Source organism: Gossypium hirsutum, chromosome D05 (assembly GCF_007990345.1).
Source record: "Gossypium hirsutum isolate 1008001.06 chromosome D05, Gossypium_hirsutum_v2.1, whole genome shotgun sequence".
NCBI lineage: Eukaryota > Viridiplantae > Streptophyta > Magnoliopsida > Malvales > Malvaceae > Gossypium > Gossypium hirsutum.
Genome location: NC_053441.1, coordinates 6,682,435 through 6,701,592, shown reverse-complemented (window position 1 = coordinate 6,701,592; position 19,158 = coordinate 6,682,435). Strand labels below are relative to the sequence as shown.

At 31.8% G+C, this 19,158-nt stretch overlaps 2 protein-coding genes and 1 long non-coding RNA gene across 3 annotated transcripts; all 3 read left to right on the top strand.

The window, feature by feature from the left end:
• Positions 1–1,528: 1,528 nt before the first annotated feature.
• Positions 1,529–2,505, top strand: LOC121217650 (uncharacterized). Its single transcript, XR_005913791.1, has 2 exons — positions 1,529–1,861; positions 1,998–2,505. It is a non-coding gene; the product is annotated as an uncharacterized lncRNA (long non-coding RNA).
• Positions 2,506–6,957: 4,452 nt separating this feature from the next.
• On the top strand, positions 6,958–10,243 carry LOC107902778 (nuclear speckle splicing regulatory protein 1; the record flags this gene model as incomplete). The annotated part of the gene is given in 6 exon segments (XM_016828901.2): positions 6,958–7,080; positions 7,174–7,234; positions 7,237–7,295; positions 7,494–7,667; positions 9,407–9,457; positions 9,459–10,243. Coding segments are annotated over 6 exon segments (849 nt in total), but the record flags the coding sequence as incomplete, so codon positions are not given.
• Positions 10,244–10,339: 96 nt separating this feature from the next.
• Positions 10,340–12,435, top strand: LOC107906676 (probable aspartyl protease At4g16563). Its single transcript, XM_016833744.2, has one exon. It carries the CDS (start codon positions 10,718–10,720, stop codon positions 12,134–12,136), a length of 1,419 nt encoding a protein of 472 aa, XP_016689233.1. The 5' UTR covers positions 10,340–10,717; the 3' UTR covers positions 12,137–12,435.
• The last annotated feature ends 6,723 nt before the right edge of the window (positions 12,436–19,158 follow it).

Below are 19,158 nucleotides of genomic sequence, written 5' to 3'. Positions count from 1 at the left end.
TTCAGAGCTCAGGAAAATCATAAGCCACATTTTCATTCAATCAACCTACATTAATGATAATTAATTCCAAGTTTTGAACGTCCGAAGCTAGTCAAAATTCTTCTCTATTGAATAATGATTTAAAATCACATTGATTTTTCAGCTTTCGGATTGGGTTAGACCAAATTTTCTATATAATTTACAACCCTTTTTTTTAAAAAAAAAGGAAAAAGAAAAAGAAAAGAAAGAAAGAACGATGGTATTATTATTATTTAAAAGATCTAATCATGCAAAATTTAAAAGAAATTAAATATTAACATGGAAAATATGAATCTATAGCAGGCAATTGAAAATTAAAAGAATAAAGAAAAAAGAAAAATCCTTCAGATAAATTAATGGTAAGCTTTTTTTTTTTTTTGGATTAATTAAAGGGCTTTACATTGGTACGTAAATATATATAGAGGATCAAGTGTTCCAAAGTTTGAGTTCAATTAAATTTCATCACATTAAATTAATATGTAAAAAAATAAACTATATTTTGCTCTTTTCTATTATTATGAAGAATATTTGTACTTTTTTTTTTGCATATATATATTATTTTGGATAAATGCAAATAATTACAAGTTGAATTGACTTAGTTTGAAAATTAATACTATTTTAAAAGGGATCATCTGTAAAATTAAAGCATGAAATTATAGGAGTAGTAGGTTTGTTTAATCCTGCAGCTGAAATTGAAGTTGGAAATGGTGATATCCGGTCCTTATGTAAGGCAATATTGGGCGTCTCCCCACCAAACATCTCTGCCCTTTTCTATTTTTAAAATGTTTTTTTCTTTATTAATTTAATTCATGGAACCAATTCACAATCTTCGTCACCCAACTATTCTATATTTTTTTCACCTTTCAACTCTGTGTTACTTCGTATAATATTCTTTAGATTTAGTATTTTACTATTCAGTTTGCATTTATTGAAAATTTTTAATATAAAAAATATCTTCATAATAACATTTATTATTTTTTAAATAAATAATAATAATTTCATTGTACCAACTTAATCATAAACTTAAATTGGTATGTGATAAATTAGGACAAATTTTAAAATATTCATTTGAATTTTCTTGTTGCACCATTTAAGTTACAAATTTGTCTCTTAACTATTCAAAAGTTTTCAGTTAAATCATTAAATTATTTAAAATTTTTTATTTAAGCTATTGGATTATCAAGGTTTTTTTTTTCTTTTCTTTTAGCATAGGGTAGCGGACTTCAAGCGACGATTTGATGACAGGTACAATAGATCAATACCAATCAACGAGCAAAAGAACATACCTTAAATTCAAATCAATCTAACAGCAAATGTCAGAAATCAAAGAAGAAAATTGTTTGAGTTTTAATTTGTATATTCGTAAAATTCAAAGCTTTTTCATGAAAAAGAAAAAAGAGTTGTGGAAGATAAGGAGAAGAACAACTTTTGATTAACAACTCAATAACTTTAAAAAAAAATTAAATAATTCAATTACTTTATAATAAACTTACTTTTTATTTTTTATTTTGTAACATATTCATCTTATATTTAGGTTTTAAACTCTCATACCCACGATGAAAATAAGAAATAAAGAAAATCAAGTCTGATGTCTGGCTATCATCATCCCCGAAAATCATTGCATATGTAAAGGTCTAAACTCTATAACTAAAGAGCGGTCCCGAAATCAATCTGCTCGACAAACCCAAACTTCATTTAAAAAATTGATGTTATATTATTGGACTAGTTTCCAGGAATTCAAACCCCAACCTTCATTTTCTTTCACTTCCCCTATCCCATATTTTTAGCTGAATCCATCCCTGTTTCTAAACCCTTCAATTTGTTATCTACAATTTTCCAAAAGGTGATTTTATATTTATGCTTTGTTCCCTTTTTTCTCCATTTCCTTTTTCTTTCTAATTTTCAGACGACTGTTTCATTGATTTCTCAACTGATAGTGTTTCTTCTTTTTTTTTTGGATGCGAACAATTATCAAACAGGTAAAATTCACGATTATAATTGTAGGAGATTGAAAACATAATGAGTCGAAGAACCAACACTCCAAAAGTGGAATTAAAGCTCAAGTTATCACCAACTAGGTCGGCTAACCAACCAGTTATTGTGTCGCCAAACACATCAGTTTCTTCGTCACCCGGAAGCTCATGTGTGTCTTCGGAGCCGACCGATGACTCGACGACGATGATGCCATATCCCAGTAGCCCTGAAGGAATGTCGATGGTGCTGGTGGGATGTCCTCGATGTCTCATGTATGTTATGCTATCGGAAGTGGATCCTAAGTGCCCCAAATGCAAGAGCACCGTCTTGCTTGATCTTTTTAGCCAACTCAACGCCAAAAAGGCAAGCAACTGAAAGGAAAAAAAAAAAGGTAGGTCTACAATTCCTCTATATTTATCTAGGTTTTTCTTTCTTTCTTGCCATAGAACAGTTTGCTTAGTTTAATTTAAGGTTTTATAATAAAATCATATCTGTATTTTGTTTTGAGGACCATAATTTGTTGCATATTTTATTTTGATTCTGCCTTCCAGTTTTTTAGCCAAATGTCTCTAACTTTTACCATCTGAATTCAAATTCCACCAACAATTCTACTTATCTACTTGAATACTTAAAATTACTTTGACCAATGCAACTTATTAGCCATAAAACGGTGGGCAGTCCAGCTACATTTTACCAATCCTCTTCAAACTCAATGATTCCTTTTCTTCCAGTTTGCACAAGATATTCTCACTGTTATAATCTTAAAAATTACTGTTATTTCCATAGATGCTCATTCACCCCACCTCACTCCATTTCAATCTAATTTTTACTAGTTATTTTTAACTTTTTAATCTTTTTAAAATCAAATAAATATTTAAACATAATCCTTAAAAAAAAATTTAAAAATAAAATATATGATTTTTCTATATTACATTTTTTCCTTTTACTAGTTTATATATATATATAAAGGGATAATTTTATATAGTAGAATGGGGTAAGTCATTACCAAAATCATTCCATACCCAGTGTCCAAAAGAAAAAATCCACCCAACTCTACCTTGTATTTACTTTTCAAATAAAAAATTCGCTCCATCCAGAGTGGATTAGTTTGAAATCCACGGGAGATTTAGATTTTGTTATCCTTACGTGTGATATACATATTTCTTTAATTATGATAATAATATATATATATATCTAAAACATTTCATTCAGATGAGTTTGTGGTATAATGAAAAAAATCCTGTTGAAATGAAGTTTTAAATGACATCTAAAAATGTGAAAGTTTAGTTAAAATTGAATTAATCGATCAAATCAAATCAATTTAGTTAATCATTCGATCATTGAAATTAATTCAATTAGAAATCAATAGAAGAAATTTTAAAATTCCAATTATCAATTGATTTAGCTAAAAATAATTAATTAACTAAATTAGTCACTGAACCAAAATTGTTAATAATAAATATTATATATGTACAGAAGCTCAATGGAACAAAAAAGAAGAAGTTTAAATCCAATTTATATGTGAGAGTGCATATGACACTTAAAACTAAAAAAACCTTAACATTGTTAAATTAGTTTGGTTAAATTGAAAATCGACCCAACCGAACTTAATTCGATTAAGGGAATTATTTTTCTGAAGAAGTTGAATTTAAATACTCATATTAACATTAACCACAATCCCTCTCTTATTCAAAAATATATTTTAATTTAAATTTATATTTTCGTTACCAAGGGTTAAAAAAGTAAAATTATTTATTTTTAAATTTTAATTAAATAACTATTTTTATATTTCCCTCATCCTCTTTTTTTCTCTTGCAATTACTAACCTTCCTTATGTTTCTCTCTTAATTTCATCAATTAATCTGAGGAAATTCCTTTTAATTGCTCTATGTTGTTATTTAATATATTTAATGATTAGATTATTAATCGGGACTGTATTTTTTTATTTTAGTTATTTTATTTATAGTAAATAAATTCATATATTAGAGAAATAATAAATTATTTGAATGATTGTTTATTTGTATGTTAATTATCCATTTATTGTTTTATTACTTTTTATGTTAATTATTTGTACATTAGTATTTTAAATTTAACAAAAGTTGACGCTGCTACAATTTAACTATAAGAGCCACTATTGAAAATTGAAAACCAAAAGACATTAAAATTGGTGAATGACTACTCCCACAATCATGACCGTGGTATCATTTATCATTTTTAAGTCCATGTGTGAAGAAAGATGATATATTTTTTTGTTGAATAGCTTGAACAAGGAAGAAAACATCGTATGGGCATTCAAAACTGGTTCCACTAAAACAAAATTGTGCCTCAAATATTGAAGTACAAACAAAATCACGTTAGAGTGCCTCTAAAATATTTTGCTACAGTTGAGTGGCATGGCTGAATATATCGAATTGTGGGACCATAATATTTTTATACCTAGACGCTGTCTCCTCAGAAAGAATACAGCAGATTGCTGGTCCTAGGTAAAACATCCACTCATAAATAATAAAAAATCTGCAGCGAATGCATTTATCAACACCATGCCCGAATGCAAGGCCTACCATGGCGTACCCAATAAATATAAGCCACCTATTTCACTTTAAAATATTATTCACAATGTGATAAGAAAACAAAGCAATGGACCTCTGGTTCCAAGGTATCTCATATATTAACTATTTCTTGGTGTATGATTCTCTTTTAATTTAGAAAATACATTGAAATTTACTCCACTCGAGTTTTTAATATCTTGAAAGCAATTTTTGTTATCTTTAAAGGAAAATTTTCTGATAAAATCCAAACAACATCCATAACTTTTTATATTGATATATTGGAAAATCTGACATCACTACTACCTTATAATCTTCCTATTAAAAAACTTAATCTGAAAAAACACATTATTTACATGCTGAAAATTTAAATGATATTTGAATCTAACCTTCTATTTTCAGCATGAGATTCATCCAAACCAGCAACAATCTTGTTGATTATATTCCTTCTAATAAACCCAAACGAAGCATGGATTTAAGATTTCATCTCATCCCCAATGTGTCAAAAACACCGATGTCCCTTGGAATTTGATTCAAGTGGCTGCAAATAAACTAAAATTTCTTTTATGTTGGTCAACGGAATCTCGGGTGCTTGAACCGTTAATCTTTTTGGGTAAGGGTTGGAATTTTTCAACCGCCGACAACTAAACTCTCTCGACATATTACTCGATGGAATCAATAAATCTTTCAATGATGTGTACGAAACAAGTGGCTTTTTTCTCAGTGGAATCAATAAATCTTCCAACGATGTGTATGACGAAACGGATGGTTTTTTTCTAGATCGAATCAATGAATCTTTTGATAATTTGCATAAAATAAGTGACAACACTAAATCAGAAGGAAGACACATACTGTAATTTGATTTCTTCCTTAAAAAGCTAAGATTTTGCTTCTGTAGCTCTTTACTCCGAATTCTGTGAAACTTGATGATTATTATAGTGATAATTAAGAGAAAATTCAATAAAATCTTTTTATGATTTTAAGTATATTCGTAAGAGATTTTCTAGATGACGTCTATCGGTTAAAGACTTTGAATTCTAGTGTTTCAAATTTCCTTGTAATCTGATAAAATCTTTTAATTTAGGAATATAAAATATTTTAATTCATTCAGTGTATAAAAAAAGTTCAATTAATTAATTATGTATATCTATTGGGAGTACTGCAATTTTATGTAATTTAATTTCTTTAAATAGTAATTATTTATTAATGCTTATATATAAAAATAATTTCTTTTAATAAATTATTTTTCCAAATTACTTCCTCTAACAAATAAAAACGCATTTTACTAAATCGGTTTAACGAAATAAAAAACAGAATTATAGAATTTAACTTTTAAAATAATGTAACAAATTCATTAAAAAAAGCTTAAGTTAATTAACCAATTGGATCTCACTTTGTTAGTTGTAACAGTAAGAATCCAGTTTTTTTTTTCAAAAAGAGAAAAGTAATTACAAAATAATTCTTCATATAAATATATTTATTTTTTGATTAATAATATATTATGGTACAGTCAGCAAATCCCATAGCTTTATAGAAAAATACACTAATCCCTAAAAATACTTATGAGATTAATATTAAAAACAATCATTCCAAAATAATGCTTAAAATTGTCTTCAATTGTTGTAATATTAAATTATATTTTAATAAAATAAAAATTAAATATTTTAATCTTATATTTAATTTGATTATATATTAACTCTGAAGTGAATTTAATTAAGTTGTTTTTATCTAAAATAAAGTAATTCTAAATATTTAAAACTTCAATTAAACATTAAATGATATTTTTTAATGATATTTATTTAAACAATAAATGATAATTCTACTGAAATTTATTCTTATTTTATTTTTTAAAAAATACAAAAAAGATTAAATTGATATATTTAATAGTGAAGCGGTTAATTTAATCCGATAACTATAATAGAGTGACCTTTTAAATAGGTAAGAATATCTTGTCAATCCCTCTCAATTTTGATATCGAAATATTTAGTTTATGTTAAAAAAAATTGAAGCAATTTAATCCCTCTCAAATTAGAAAATGAGCAGCTATAGATAATTAATTACACATTAATGCTTTTTACCAATTGCTTTGATTGATATAATAACAACTTTCCCCTTAATATTTGTATATATTGTGTAAATGTTGCAAACTAAATTTATTAAATTAAAATTAAATTGATAGAATGTGTAAATTTTGAGGGCTAGAGAATAAAAGTTATGTACAATTGATGAAACATATTAACATTGTTGTGATTAATTGTCCTTACTTTCAAAATTGGTATGGATTAAATTGCTCTAACTTTTTTCTAGAGGGACTAATTTAGTCAATATCAGAATTGATAGGAGCAGGTTCTTTTACCCTTTTAAATATTATATAGGTATAGATTAAGAAATAAAACTCCCGCCTAACTTTAGGATCTAAAGTTACCCCGTCGCAGCAGAGAAAGCCGGCGGCAAGGCCGCTGCTCCCCCGCCCTCTCGGTTTCCGGCGACGACGTGGAGAGAGATTTCCCGGCAAGCTAGGAAGAACAAATCACTCAAGGATGTGAGATTCACCTGACTTCCTTTTTCCCCCTATTTCATTAGAGCTGTATCTATAACTTAACTGACTTTTGTATCTTTTACTTTCTCTTCAAAGATTGAGGAGCAACATAAGAAAGCGCTAGAGGAAGACCCGTTGGTGTTTGATTACGATGGAGTTTAAATGAGATGACAAAGAAGGTTGTTCGTCCCCGCATTCAAGATCGCGAGGAGCGAAAGGTAATTTTCCTAACAAATTTGAAATTTCCCTCTAGTTTCTAGGATTATTCTATTGTAATAACCTTAATTATTACTTTTATTTACTTGACTTTTTATGTAAATCTTTATACCAATATAACAGACATAAATTTGTACAAATAATTGCTTAAAATATAATGTAGGATTAATCACTGATGAGAACGCTTACTACTATTGCAGCCAAAATATTTTCATAATTTAGTTAAAAAAGTGGAGCAACGAAAGTGGGAGCAGGAGATAGTGTATGCAGACAAAGATAAGTTTGTGACCAGTGCCTACAAGAAAAAACTTGCTGAGCAGGCTAAATGGATGGAAGAGGAGCGCTTACCTCAACTTCGAGAGGAGAAAGATGATGTAAGTTGAGCCTTTCCTTCAGCTTCATCTAATGTTACTTGTCACTTCTAGGTCTGGGTACTGAATTGTTAACAAATTTGGCGGTGTGAAGCATAACTGTTGTAGTTCTAGATCTGTTGATTCATGTGTATTGCATTAATAAGTTGTTTTAGGTGCTTTTGCTAATTGGCGTATTTCTTTGAAACAGAAGCTTCAGGACTAGTTTTTTTCTTTTTTGGCATCTTATTTTCACAGTAGTTTCGAATGATCTAGAAAAGTTCTACCAGATGATATTTTGACACCAATTGATAAGCTAAATAATTGCTGAAGTGATAAACTGTTCTAAATCTCATTTTCCTCTTGTAAGTGATAAACTGTTTAAATCTCATTTTCCTCTTATAAGTGATAAACTGTTTAAATCTCATTTTCCTCTTATAAGTGATATACTGTTTTACATCCCAGTTTCCTCTCATAAGCATCCTGAGTAAGTGCCCGACTGTTCTGAGAGTTACAGGTTTGAAGCTTATTCCTTACTATGGAGCAGATATAACTTCAATTTGGTTTTTCTTTTCCAGATCATAGAATGGTGTTACTCTGACTTTGCTAGGGTAATATCATTTTTAGGAAATTGTTTTTCTCTTGTAGTTAGTGCAACTTGAATGTTAATTAATCAGACAGGTGTCCTACTGTCCACATGTTTAGTGAGTGTGAATTGCAATATTTACTGGAATTCATGGTTTAGATTCTTTGTTCTTCCTTTATGATCAAGAAAGGTGAATTCAGGTTTCTTTACAGGTCTAGTGTTCTTGAACAATTCTAGCTATGTGATGCTTTCCTTCTACTTCTCTGTCATATTGTTTCTCCATACATCCATGACTACGAAGAAAATAGATTCCCTCATGCCAGCATTTACCTCATTCTATCCTCGCATTTCAACTGTTCCTCTTTCAATGCATGTCAAAATCTGAAACCTTTTATAGTACTTACCACACTTTAGATGTTATTTTGTTTGCCTACGTGTGTGTTTAATTTTATCATTCATATATTTGTTACATCTTGCTAGTATCACTGTTTACCTTGGTTCAACTCCAACCTAACTGTTCTAATCTTCACCTTTTTCCCTCTTACATGCCAGTGCTGGTTTTCTATCATATATTACCATAAATTCATCTGGTAAAATATTAGAGCCTTTATTCATTCAAATTGCTTTCTTTGCTAGGGCCATCGAATTAGTTAGGTTGAAAAACTTTTTCCATTATTGGATATATTTTTATGCTGGTATATTTTATTGTAACATTGAACTCAAAAGGTGAAAACATTAATTGATGGTTAAAGAGTGAATTTCAGGACTTTCTTTAGACACGTTTAACTTATTTTGTTAATCTAGAACAAGCAAAAATGCAGTCAGCATTAGCTTAAAGGGTTAATGTCTTTTTTTTTTCTTTTTTTAATTTTTAACTTGAAGTTCATGAGTGAAAATGTTGTTCATGTGCTATAAAAGATGGATAATAAAGGATAATGAAGTTCGCAGTTTTCACAGTTAACTCAATGAAAGAAATCAAAGCTTGATCCACATGATTTACATTTTGGCCCTTGTGTCTGTGTATAAATAATAATTATTAAAAGAGTGTTTGTTCTTTGGCATCAATGATTTTTGTGATATTCATTTTTCTTGGTTCTAGTTGTGGTTGCTTTGGTACTGCTCCTCGATTACTGATGTTTTAACTTGCCTGATTGATGGTCATTTTGTTGTTTTAAAGGTTACCAGGAAGAGGGACTTGAGTGATTTTTACTTCAACCTTGGTAAAAATGGTTGCATTTGGGGCGAATGAGGCCGTGCAACGGAAACCAGAAATTAATACTGAATTAAGGAAGAGTGAGAAGAAAGATGAGGAGATAGATGTGTACAACAGTGTTGAGCCGTTGCCTGACTCAAATGCTCTGGAGTCTTCTAGGATGACTGATCGGAACCAGGATGAAACAAGTTGTCCACAAAACCATGAGTCCCGCTTCCAAGATTCTAGGCCAAATATTACCATTGATACACTTCCGGACACAGCAGTGCAAGAAAGCCCTTTGGAGAAACAAATATCAGTTGATCAACCCAAGCGTGACCATCATAAAAGAGGTGAACATGCAGTTACTGCAGGTAGAGAACGTTTTCTACCACGCAAGAGGGCTAAACAGCAATGATCTGGTTAGTTACCTCTCTCCAAAGATGGATTTACAAGCAGTCAATTTACATTGGGAAGAGACTAAAATCCCAAGACTTCAATCCTTGTTGCTGCTGTTTGTATATTACATATTTAGAAACAAGTTCAAGAAAACTTCCCATTTTATCTAATTCCTTCTTATACAAAGTGAAAATTGCTTTGTAAACGTCAAAGTTGGGATTTTGGCGTAATTTAAGGTGATTATAACGACTAATTGGGTCGGTGCCATCTTAATTTTAGTTAGGAAAAAAGAAGATTTTAATTTATGACAAGGCTCCAAGTTGAGGCTTATTTGGGGGATAGTGGCTAGATTTTGCGATGTGTGTATTTACAGGTGGTTTGTTAACGATTTAATTATGGTATTTAAAATTTAAAGTAATGGTATATATTATGATAACATAACATGTTCTGCTTAATTATAGTCATATTAGTGTCGTATAAATATTTCGTCTTATATTTAAGGAAGTGACAAATATAAGTTCCCAGTCTGGATTTCATTCTATAACCACGTGCTTGGGTTGAACACAATATGTGTACATGCATTTATATACACAGAGGTCGAGAGTGAATAAAAAGACAGCTAAAGCCAGCGTGACATTCTTCACAAGATTGTTCTGAGCTTTCAATTTCGCTATCACTTGCCGCAGCACATGCACCCATGATATTCAATGCACTGTTCTTCCACGGTTCCTATTTCATCAAACTCTCGCACATAGTTGAGCAAAAATTTAACACCCAAACCTAACGCCATCAAGCTTTCTTATATTATTAAAAGCCATCTCATCTCTCCCTCCAATAAAAGAATCTTCAACAATAATCTCTCTTTTTTGCTGCCAAAAAAGAAAAAACAAGTAAACCATGTCTTCTCGTGTCCTCTGCTTCGTATCTCTTTTGCTCTGTATTTTCCCCGCCATCGCCTTTGCTTTGCATTTACCACTAACGCTCACACATTTCGATGCCAATGGCCCATCTCGAGATCCGTACCAGATCCTCAGCTACCTTGCCTCTTCCTCTTTAGCCAGAGCCCATCACCTCAAAAACCCCCAAATCACCGCCACTGCCACCAGCGACGCCACCACCACCACCCCACTCTTTTCCCACAGCTATGGAGGCTACTCCATTTCTCTCAGCTTTGGCACTCCACCTCAAATCCTCCCTTTCGTCATGGACACCGGCAGTGACTTCGTTTGGTTCCCTTGTACCCATCGCTATGTCTGCAAAAACTGCTCCTTTTCTCCTTCCTCCGACCAAAACGTTACTATCCCCTCCTTCATCCCTAAACTATCTTCATCTTCTAGACTCGTCGGCTGCCGAAACCCCAAGTGTTCATGGGTCCACCACACCAACAAAACCCAATGCGATGAATGCCGAAACAGCTTCACCCCCCAAAACTGCACTCAAGCATGTCCCCCTTACTTCCTCCTCTATGGCCCGGGAACCACTGCCGGGGTTGCATTATCGGAAACCCTGAATCTCGGTGATAGAACTGTGTCCAATTTCTTAGTCGGATGCTCCATTTTCTCTTCCCGACAACCCGCCGGCATTGCCGGCTTCGGCCGTGGCCTTCCTTCTTTGCCCACTCAACTTAAGCTACACAAATTCTCTTACTGTCTCATCTCTCGCCGCTTCGATGACTCTCCTAGTAGCAGCACTTTGATACTTGATAGCACCTCCGATATGGATCGGAAAACCAATGGTTTAATCTACACACCGTTTATTAAAAACCCCATTGTCCGGGGCAAAGAAGCTTTCCAAGTTTATTACTACGTTGGTTTAAGGAAGATAACAGTAGGTGGGCGCCGCGTTAAGGTTCCCCGCAAGTTTCTCTCGCCTGGAAAAAATGGTAATGGTGGCACCATCGTGGATTCTGGTTCGACTTTCACGTTCATGGCTCATGAGATATTCGAGCCCCTAGCTGTAGAATTTGTGAAGCAAGTTAAGAACTACAGTAGAGCTCGTGATGTTGAGGTATTAACAGGGTTGAGGCCTTGTTTCGATGTGAAGGATATGGGGAAACCGGTGGAGTTACCCGAGTTGAGGTTGCATTTTAAAGGCGGCGCTGAGATAGCACTGCCGCTGGAGAATTATTTTGCGGTGGTTGGAGAAGGGGTGGCGTGCTTGACGGTGGTGACAGATGGCGATGTCGGTGGAGGAAAGGCTGTAGTGGGGCATAGCGGACCAGCTGTAGTATTGGGGAGTTTTCAGATGCAGAATTATTACGTGGAATATGATTTGAGGAACCAAAGATTAGGGTTAAAACCACAGTTATGTATATAGTAAAACAAATCATCTATGTGTTCCATATTTGATCTTAAAATGTATTTTCTTTTTCCTTTTTTCAATTTTTGGGAATGGCGGTGGTGGGAAGTAAGACTAAGAGAATAATTGTTTGTTTCTTGGGAAAATGGGGGAAGAAAATTAGAGTTGGGGAATATTTTACATTTCAACTATGTTCTTTTGTCCTTTTTTACTTATCTTCATATCATGATAATGTTGAGAGTGTAGGATACATGATAGCTAATTATTGTAAGTGGTTCATTTTTAAATAAAGGCACTTTGATGTTGAAATGATAAAAGATGGCTCATAGTCTGTGTTGGGTCCGATTCATCATTTTTCATTCATTACTTTTTCTAACATACTAATTATTACGGGTAAAATAAAAAAATTTTATTGGGTTAAGCCGATTTTTAGATAAATTACGGGATTAGACCAAAATAATCAAAAAGTTTCTACTTGAAAACGTTTCAGCGGATTTGCAAGAAAATATTTCCAGCTAGAAGTGTTATTCACAACAGCTTCTCCACTTAATCTCTACTAATGACTACTTTTTTTTCTTAGATAAACCCCTAATTTCATTCATTTTTCCATTCAATCTCAACTCATCTCTCTCTCTCTCATTCTCAAATCTCTTTCAAATTTCTTTCAATTCCCTCTTAATTTTTCACTCAATTTTTATTCCTCTCTCAACTCTTTTTTTTAATTAAAATTGTATTAAGATTTTTTAAATTATTTTTGATTACAAATTATTTCGTATTTATTGAAATTAATAATGACAAAATCTCTAATTCATTTGGATGACAAATACATTTCGGTTGATCAATTGCAAACAATAAGAATTTTTATTACATTTAATTTAATTGAATTTAAATATTTTCTTATTATACTAAAATTTAATATTTTGTTTTATATATATAGTTGGAAGATAAGATTTTAGAGACGTATATTTGTAATCTACCTGCTTCTTCATCGTCCTTAATTGAACCATACTTGAGAGATGCGGGATTTTTGCAGGTGACCTTTATGGGTAGGGGGTGTAAATTGGACCCCACACTTGTAAGCGCGTTGGTGGAAAGGTGAAGACCCGAGACACACATTCCATCTTCTATGTGGCGAGTGTACTATCACACTCGAGAACGTGCAGTTACAACTCGGGTTACCGGTGGATGGGTCTGTAGTGATTGGGTCAGTTGTCGCACCCGATTGGAGTGATGTATGTGAGCAACTTTTAGGGAGGGTTCCAGACACGATTTATGAAGCCAGGATAAATATGAATTGGTTGAAAGAAATTTTGGTGGGCTCAATGCGGAATTGAGTGAAATTGAAAAATAACAACATGCTCGGGCATACATCATTATAATAAATCATGAAATCTTGTCTATTTAAGGTGGTTGCTAAAACTAATCGGGGGTTTCCTTACCAATATTCTAAAAACGCTTCCAATTGGAAGCGCTTTTCTTTTTTCGGCCTAATCTCGTAAATTTTCAAAAAATCAGCCCAATCCTATCATTTTTCTTAAAATCGGTATTTTTGATAATTTTACTCAATTATTACATTGTATAAACATAATCTTAAAATTAATTAATTACAAAAATAACCTTAAAAAATTATATATGAAAATGACTCATTTGCTACTATGGAAGCCAGTGCCTGACCAATCGGTGGCACCACTCCCTTTCCCCTAATCATTACACAATTATCATTTTAAAAAAAAAGATTTTTTGGGTGTCACCTGTATAATTTTTTTAAAAAATCTATTAGTGATAAAAAAAGGAAAAAAACAATTGTGTCGCCGCCATGTCAAGTAGTATCAATGGTTGTCAGGGAATTTTTTTAATGGGTGTTGTTGATGCGTCAGGCGACACCAATGATTTTGTTTAAAAAATATAATTTTCTAGTTGTTACCTCCATGCTATCAAGCGACACAGTGGGAAAAATGTCAAGAAAAAATTAAAGGGTGTGGCGAGTGTGTCGGGCGACACCAGTGTTTTTTTGGGGAAAATAGTTGTGCAGAGACTCGAAAAAATTATTAGCGATGTCGCCGTTGTGTTATGCGGTACCGGTGGTCCCGCCACCCAAAATATATAAACCCACCCCAGCCAAAAGACTATATCTATTGATGTTTTGGATTTTGTTGAAGTTTTTGGTTTTATTTAAGAGAGAGACAAAAAAATGAAGAAGAAGGAAGATATGTGTTTAATAGGAAGGGAAAACACAAAGAAGAAGAAAATTTTGTGCAAGTTTTTTAAAAATCAAATTGGAGTCTATAATGTTAGTTTGTAAGTATTTGTATGTAATTATATTTGTTTTAGTAGGAGCTACTATTTTTAAAAATAAAAGCTATTGATGATAAAGTCGCGGATGAGGTGAAAATGTACACGCCCCTTCGATTGAGAACTCAAGTTGTAGCATTGTCATACGCAATGACCTTGGGACCCATATATTGAGTGTAGATCACGATGCGGCACATCCATCCAAGTTCCTTGAGTACCAAATATAATACCTTCTCATTGGTTGGTTATAGATTCTGAATTGGAAGAGTTGTATGTAGGCCAACAATTCGTGAAGGAGGAGGATTATGTATTTTCTATCAAGCGATATTGTAACACCCCTAACCCGTATCCATCGCCATAATAGGGTTATAGAGCATTACCGAAATTTACAAATTAATTTACAGACGTTTCATTTCTTCAAGCATTCAAATTTATAACCAATCAAAATCAAAACATTAATGAGCTAACGTTGGCCAATTTAACTTAAACATGCCATTATTACCAGAATCAAATCATCCAAAATTACCGATAGAATCAATGGATAGTGTGATATATCTCCAACAAGCCCCCAACCCAATTGAGTTTTCGATAATCATTTCAATGCATCTAATAATTATACATATTACCAATAATAATTCAATTCTAATAATAAAACACATATTTATATAATATTCATCACCAAATAATATTCACTTTAATTAAAATTATACAGAATGTAGTTCATACGAACTTACCAAGGCAAAATTGCAGAAATACCAAAATTTAGGGACATTTTGGTAAATTTCTATTTTCCTCAAATTTTCACCCAATCTTGATCTAAATTAATATTTCATTCAATTTATTAATTTAAATAATAAAACAATTCATTTCATGCAATTTGGTCACTTTTTGACCTTTTTACAAAATTTACCCTTAAAGTTTCACATTTGTTCAATTTAGTCCTTAAACTTAAAACATGCAAATTAGATATTTTTAAAATAATCTCATATTAGCTGAATATTCACATATAGTTTTCCTCTTCCTCCTCTCTATTCCACATCCTTGGTATATACATAATACCACTATTTACTTGTTTACTAACAAGCTGTTCACTTGAGTCATGGTCACTAAATTAATTATATCTTAAGCTACAGAACTTCGAATTGAGATACTTTAATTTTATCTGAAACTAGACTCACATATCTTCTTACCATCAAATTTTCAGAATTTTTGGTTCAGCCAATAAGTACATTTTATTCTTTAAAGTCATCCCTGTTCTGTTGTCTTACAGTTTCGACCCTTCTTCACTAAAAATTAATTATCTCATCGTACGAGATTCGGATGATGTTACTGTTTGTTTCTATTGAAAATGTATTTATTAAGGATTTAAAAATATAAATTTAAGCCCCTAATTATTTTTATCCAATTTTTTATGATTTTCCAAATTCAGAACACGGGAACCCGAAATCATTCTGACCTTGTTTCACAAAATTTATTATATCTCATGATTTACAATTCCATTATTTACACCATTTCTTCTATGAGAAACTATACTAAATAAGACCTAATATAAGAAAACTCTACTATAACATCATTTTCATGCTTTTTCAATAATATCAAACTTAAAAATATATTGAAATCTTGATGTTCTTACCTTTCTATTGGTTTCAAACTTTAACTTGATTTTCTCTCTCCTCCAGCTTCTATTTTTTGAATCTAACTTGATATTTTAGCTCCCCATACTCTCCTTGTTATCTTTCTCTCTTTTTCTCACATTGGTGCATTGGAAAAATGGTGGGATGGTGACTTTTTTTCTTTCTTTCCACATATATATATACTAAATAAAATAATAAAATATCATTAAAAAAATCAAATCAAATATTATAAACTAATATTTATTTATTTATCTAAAATATCTCCAACATCATCATTGCCTTCTAGATTTCTCTCTCCTTCTAATTGACTAATTTTCCCTTCATGATCTTTTAAAAGTCCATCATTGAGTCATCACTTAATTTGGTAAAATTACGATTTAGTCCCTCATAATTCTTCACTTATTCAATTTGGTCCTAATTCATCCATTTTTCTTAGATTTTAGATCATTCCACCTTTAAAATATTTTCACAATTAATCCTTTAACTTTTTCATATTTACACTTTAACCCCTCAAATTTTGAATATTTACTATTGAGCAACAAAACTTTTCTCACTTTTGCGAATTAGTCCTTTCTTGCATTAATATGTCATAATATACTTCCCAATGTTGACATAAATCAAAATTTTGCTTTTTGTCACTTTATTTCCTTATTTTACTATATCAAGTATGCCTACTTTCTTACTATAGTAATTTTCGGGATATTACATTTTGCTTTTTAACATTTATTTCCTTATTTTACTATATCAAATATACCTATTTTCTTACTATAGTAATTTTCGGGATATTACAGATATAGCATAAAGGTGTCGGTGGACTAAAAAGTTATTAAATCTACATCGACATTATATGTTGGAGAGTGTTGAAGGTTTGCAGAAGAGTGCAATTGGCAAGTACGAGCTGCATTTATTCAAAGGTCACAACTGTGGGAAATTCGAAGATTTGAAGGGTTTTATACCTTCACTACTGCACATATGATGCAAGACTATAACAAACTTGATGCGAAAACAATCTATAACTGCATCATGCCGCTGGTAAAAGACATGACAACCATTCCTGTATTGGTCCTCATTGTCGACATGCAAGGTTGGTTTCAGTATAGAGTGTCGTACAAAAAAGCATGATGGGCTAAACCAATGACCAATGAGTAGTTGTACGAAGATTGTGGTGCGTAGTACAATAAATTTTAAGGGTGGTTAGCCGCGATGTAGGATTACGTGCCAGGTACTGTGGTTAACTTGCAAACATTGCCTTCTTCCGGTCTAGACGACGAACTACAACCCGAAAGAAGAATTTTCCACCGTTTGTTGATGTTCCAATGCCTAATGATTGCTGCTAGGTGACACCGGACTGACACCATACTGTCGACGTGACCAAACGGTCACGAGCTCCCCCACCCTTTATTTTTTTTCTTTCAATTTTTTCAGTTCCTTTTTTTCAGTTTTCTTTTTTTTTCCCACTCTCAACGTTTTTCTTAAACCGATTTTTTCCCACCGTGAATACCCGTTAAAATATTTTTCACCTATTAATAAAATTTTAACTTGATAGTAGGGATAGTGTTATTTCACAGGAAAATCAGGACTGGTATTCCATATATTTTTATACGAAAATAATTTTTTTGTGCATAACAACGATCATTCTTTTTTTGAATGATCTGGAAAGTTTTTTTTTATAGTTATCGTAATTATAATTTCATAAATAATGAATCAAAATATGATGATCCCTATTATAATTTTAACTTGTATGATAGTAATACTAATTACACTTGAAATAATTACATAACAAAGTGGCGGCCATGGGCTCCCCATATTTTCTTTTTTCTTTTTTTTTTTAGTTTTTTTTTCTCAGTTTACCCTTCATTTCGTGCACCACTATAATAATTACAACTGTTGCCGCCTCAAGTCGCATTTCAGCTTGTTTCTATCGTCACTGTCATTTCCCTCGGCATCGATCTTCTTGCCCCCACCTCCACATAAGTTTTGGACAATAAGATTAAAAATACTACTTTAATGGAGAAAAAAAACTAATTAAACTCATTTTTTTTGCATGATTATGCTCTCAAGCTTATATGGAGTTTATAAGGCATCATCTTCTGGTGATATTAAACTTGATCACATAACCACTGTCAATTGGTGAGACTTTCCTTGCGCAAGTTTGAGTTGCAATGTGACAAAGTTTGAATACGTGATTGCATAACCACGATCAATTGGGAGTCTGAGTTGCAATGTGACATCTTCTAAGGTGATATGCACTTCCCACGCGGCAAATGAAATGTGTGGGTCTTTAAGCGCTACCACATCACCATGAATTTAAACATATATTAAAACTATCACAATTTCTCCCTAAAACACCAACATAAATAAATCTTTCTCCCTCAATTTTGAACACCAAATACAAAAAAAATCAATTTTTTTCTGTTTTCCCCACTTCTATTGAACACTGATTTTTTTTTTAGTTTTCTCTCCTACTACTAGCCACAAATCTTTCTTCCTTTTTTTTCTCATCTTCAACAAAAAACAACACTTCAAAATATACAGATTTTGCACCGGAGATGGGGTATATATAGTGGGTGGTGACGCTCGACAGCATGGCAACACAAAAAAAAATTATTTTTTCATTGACATAAATTTCTTTTTAAAAAAAAGAAATTTGACCAATGCCGCTTGACAAACCGACGACACCCATTAAAAATATTTTTTTCTTTTTTTTCTCCACCATGAATATCCATATTTTTTTACAGGTATTTAGAAAAATACATATAGGTGTTGTCTGACACAATGTCAACACCAAGAAAATTTAAAAAAAAAATGATGATTGAGTAATGATTAAAGGGAAAAAGGAAATGGTGCCGCCGATTGATCAGATAGTACTAACTTTTACTATAACAAACGAGTCATTTTCATATATAATTCTTTTTCCAAGTCATTTTCATAATTAATTAAAAATTTAAAGTTATTCATATAAAAAAAGGCCTCATTTTACATGGGTAAGATTTAGAGTTTTCATAATATTTTTAAAAAAGATTGAAATGTTGGAAAAAAAAATGATTGAAATTTGATTAAAGAACTCTTTATTGCATATTTGAATAAATAGTTGTCCATTTTGGGGTATTGCAT

Excerpts from the sequence above, each read along its gene's own strand:
- LOC107906676 (XM_016833744.2), top strand. The coding sequence starts at position 10,718 with ATGTCTTCTCGTGTCCTCTGCTTCGTATCTCTTTTGCTCTGTATTTTC.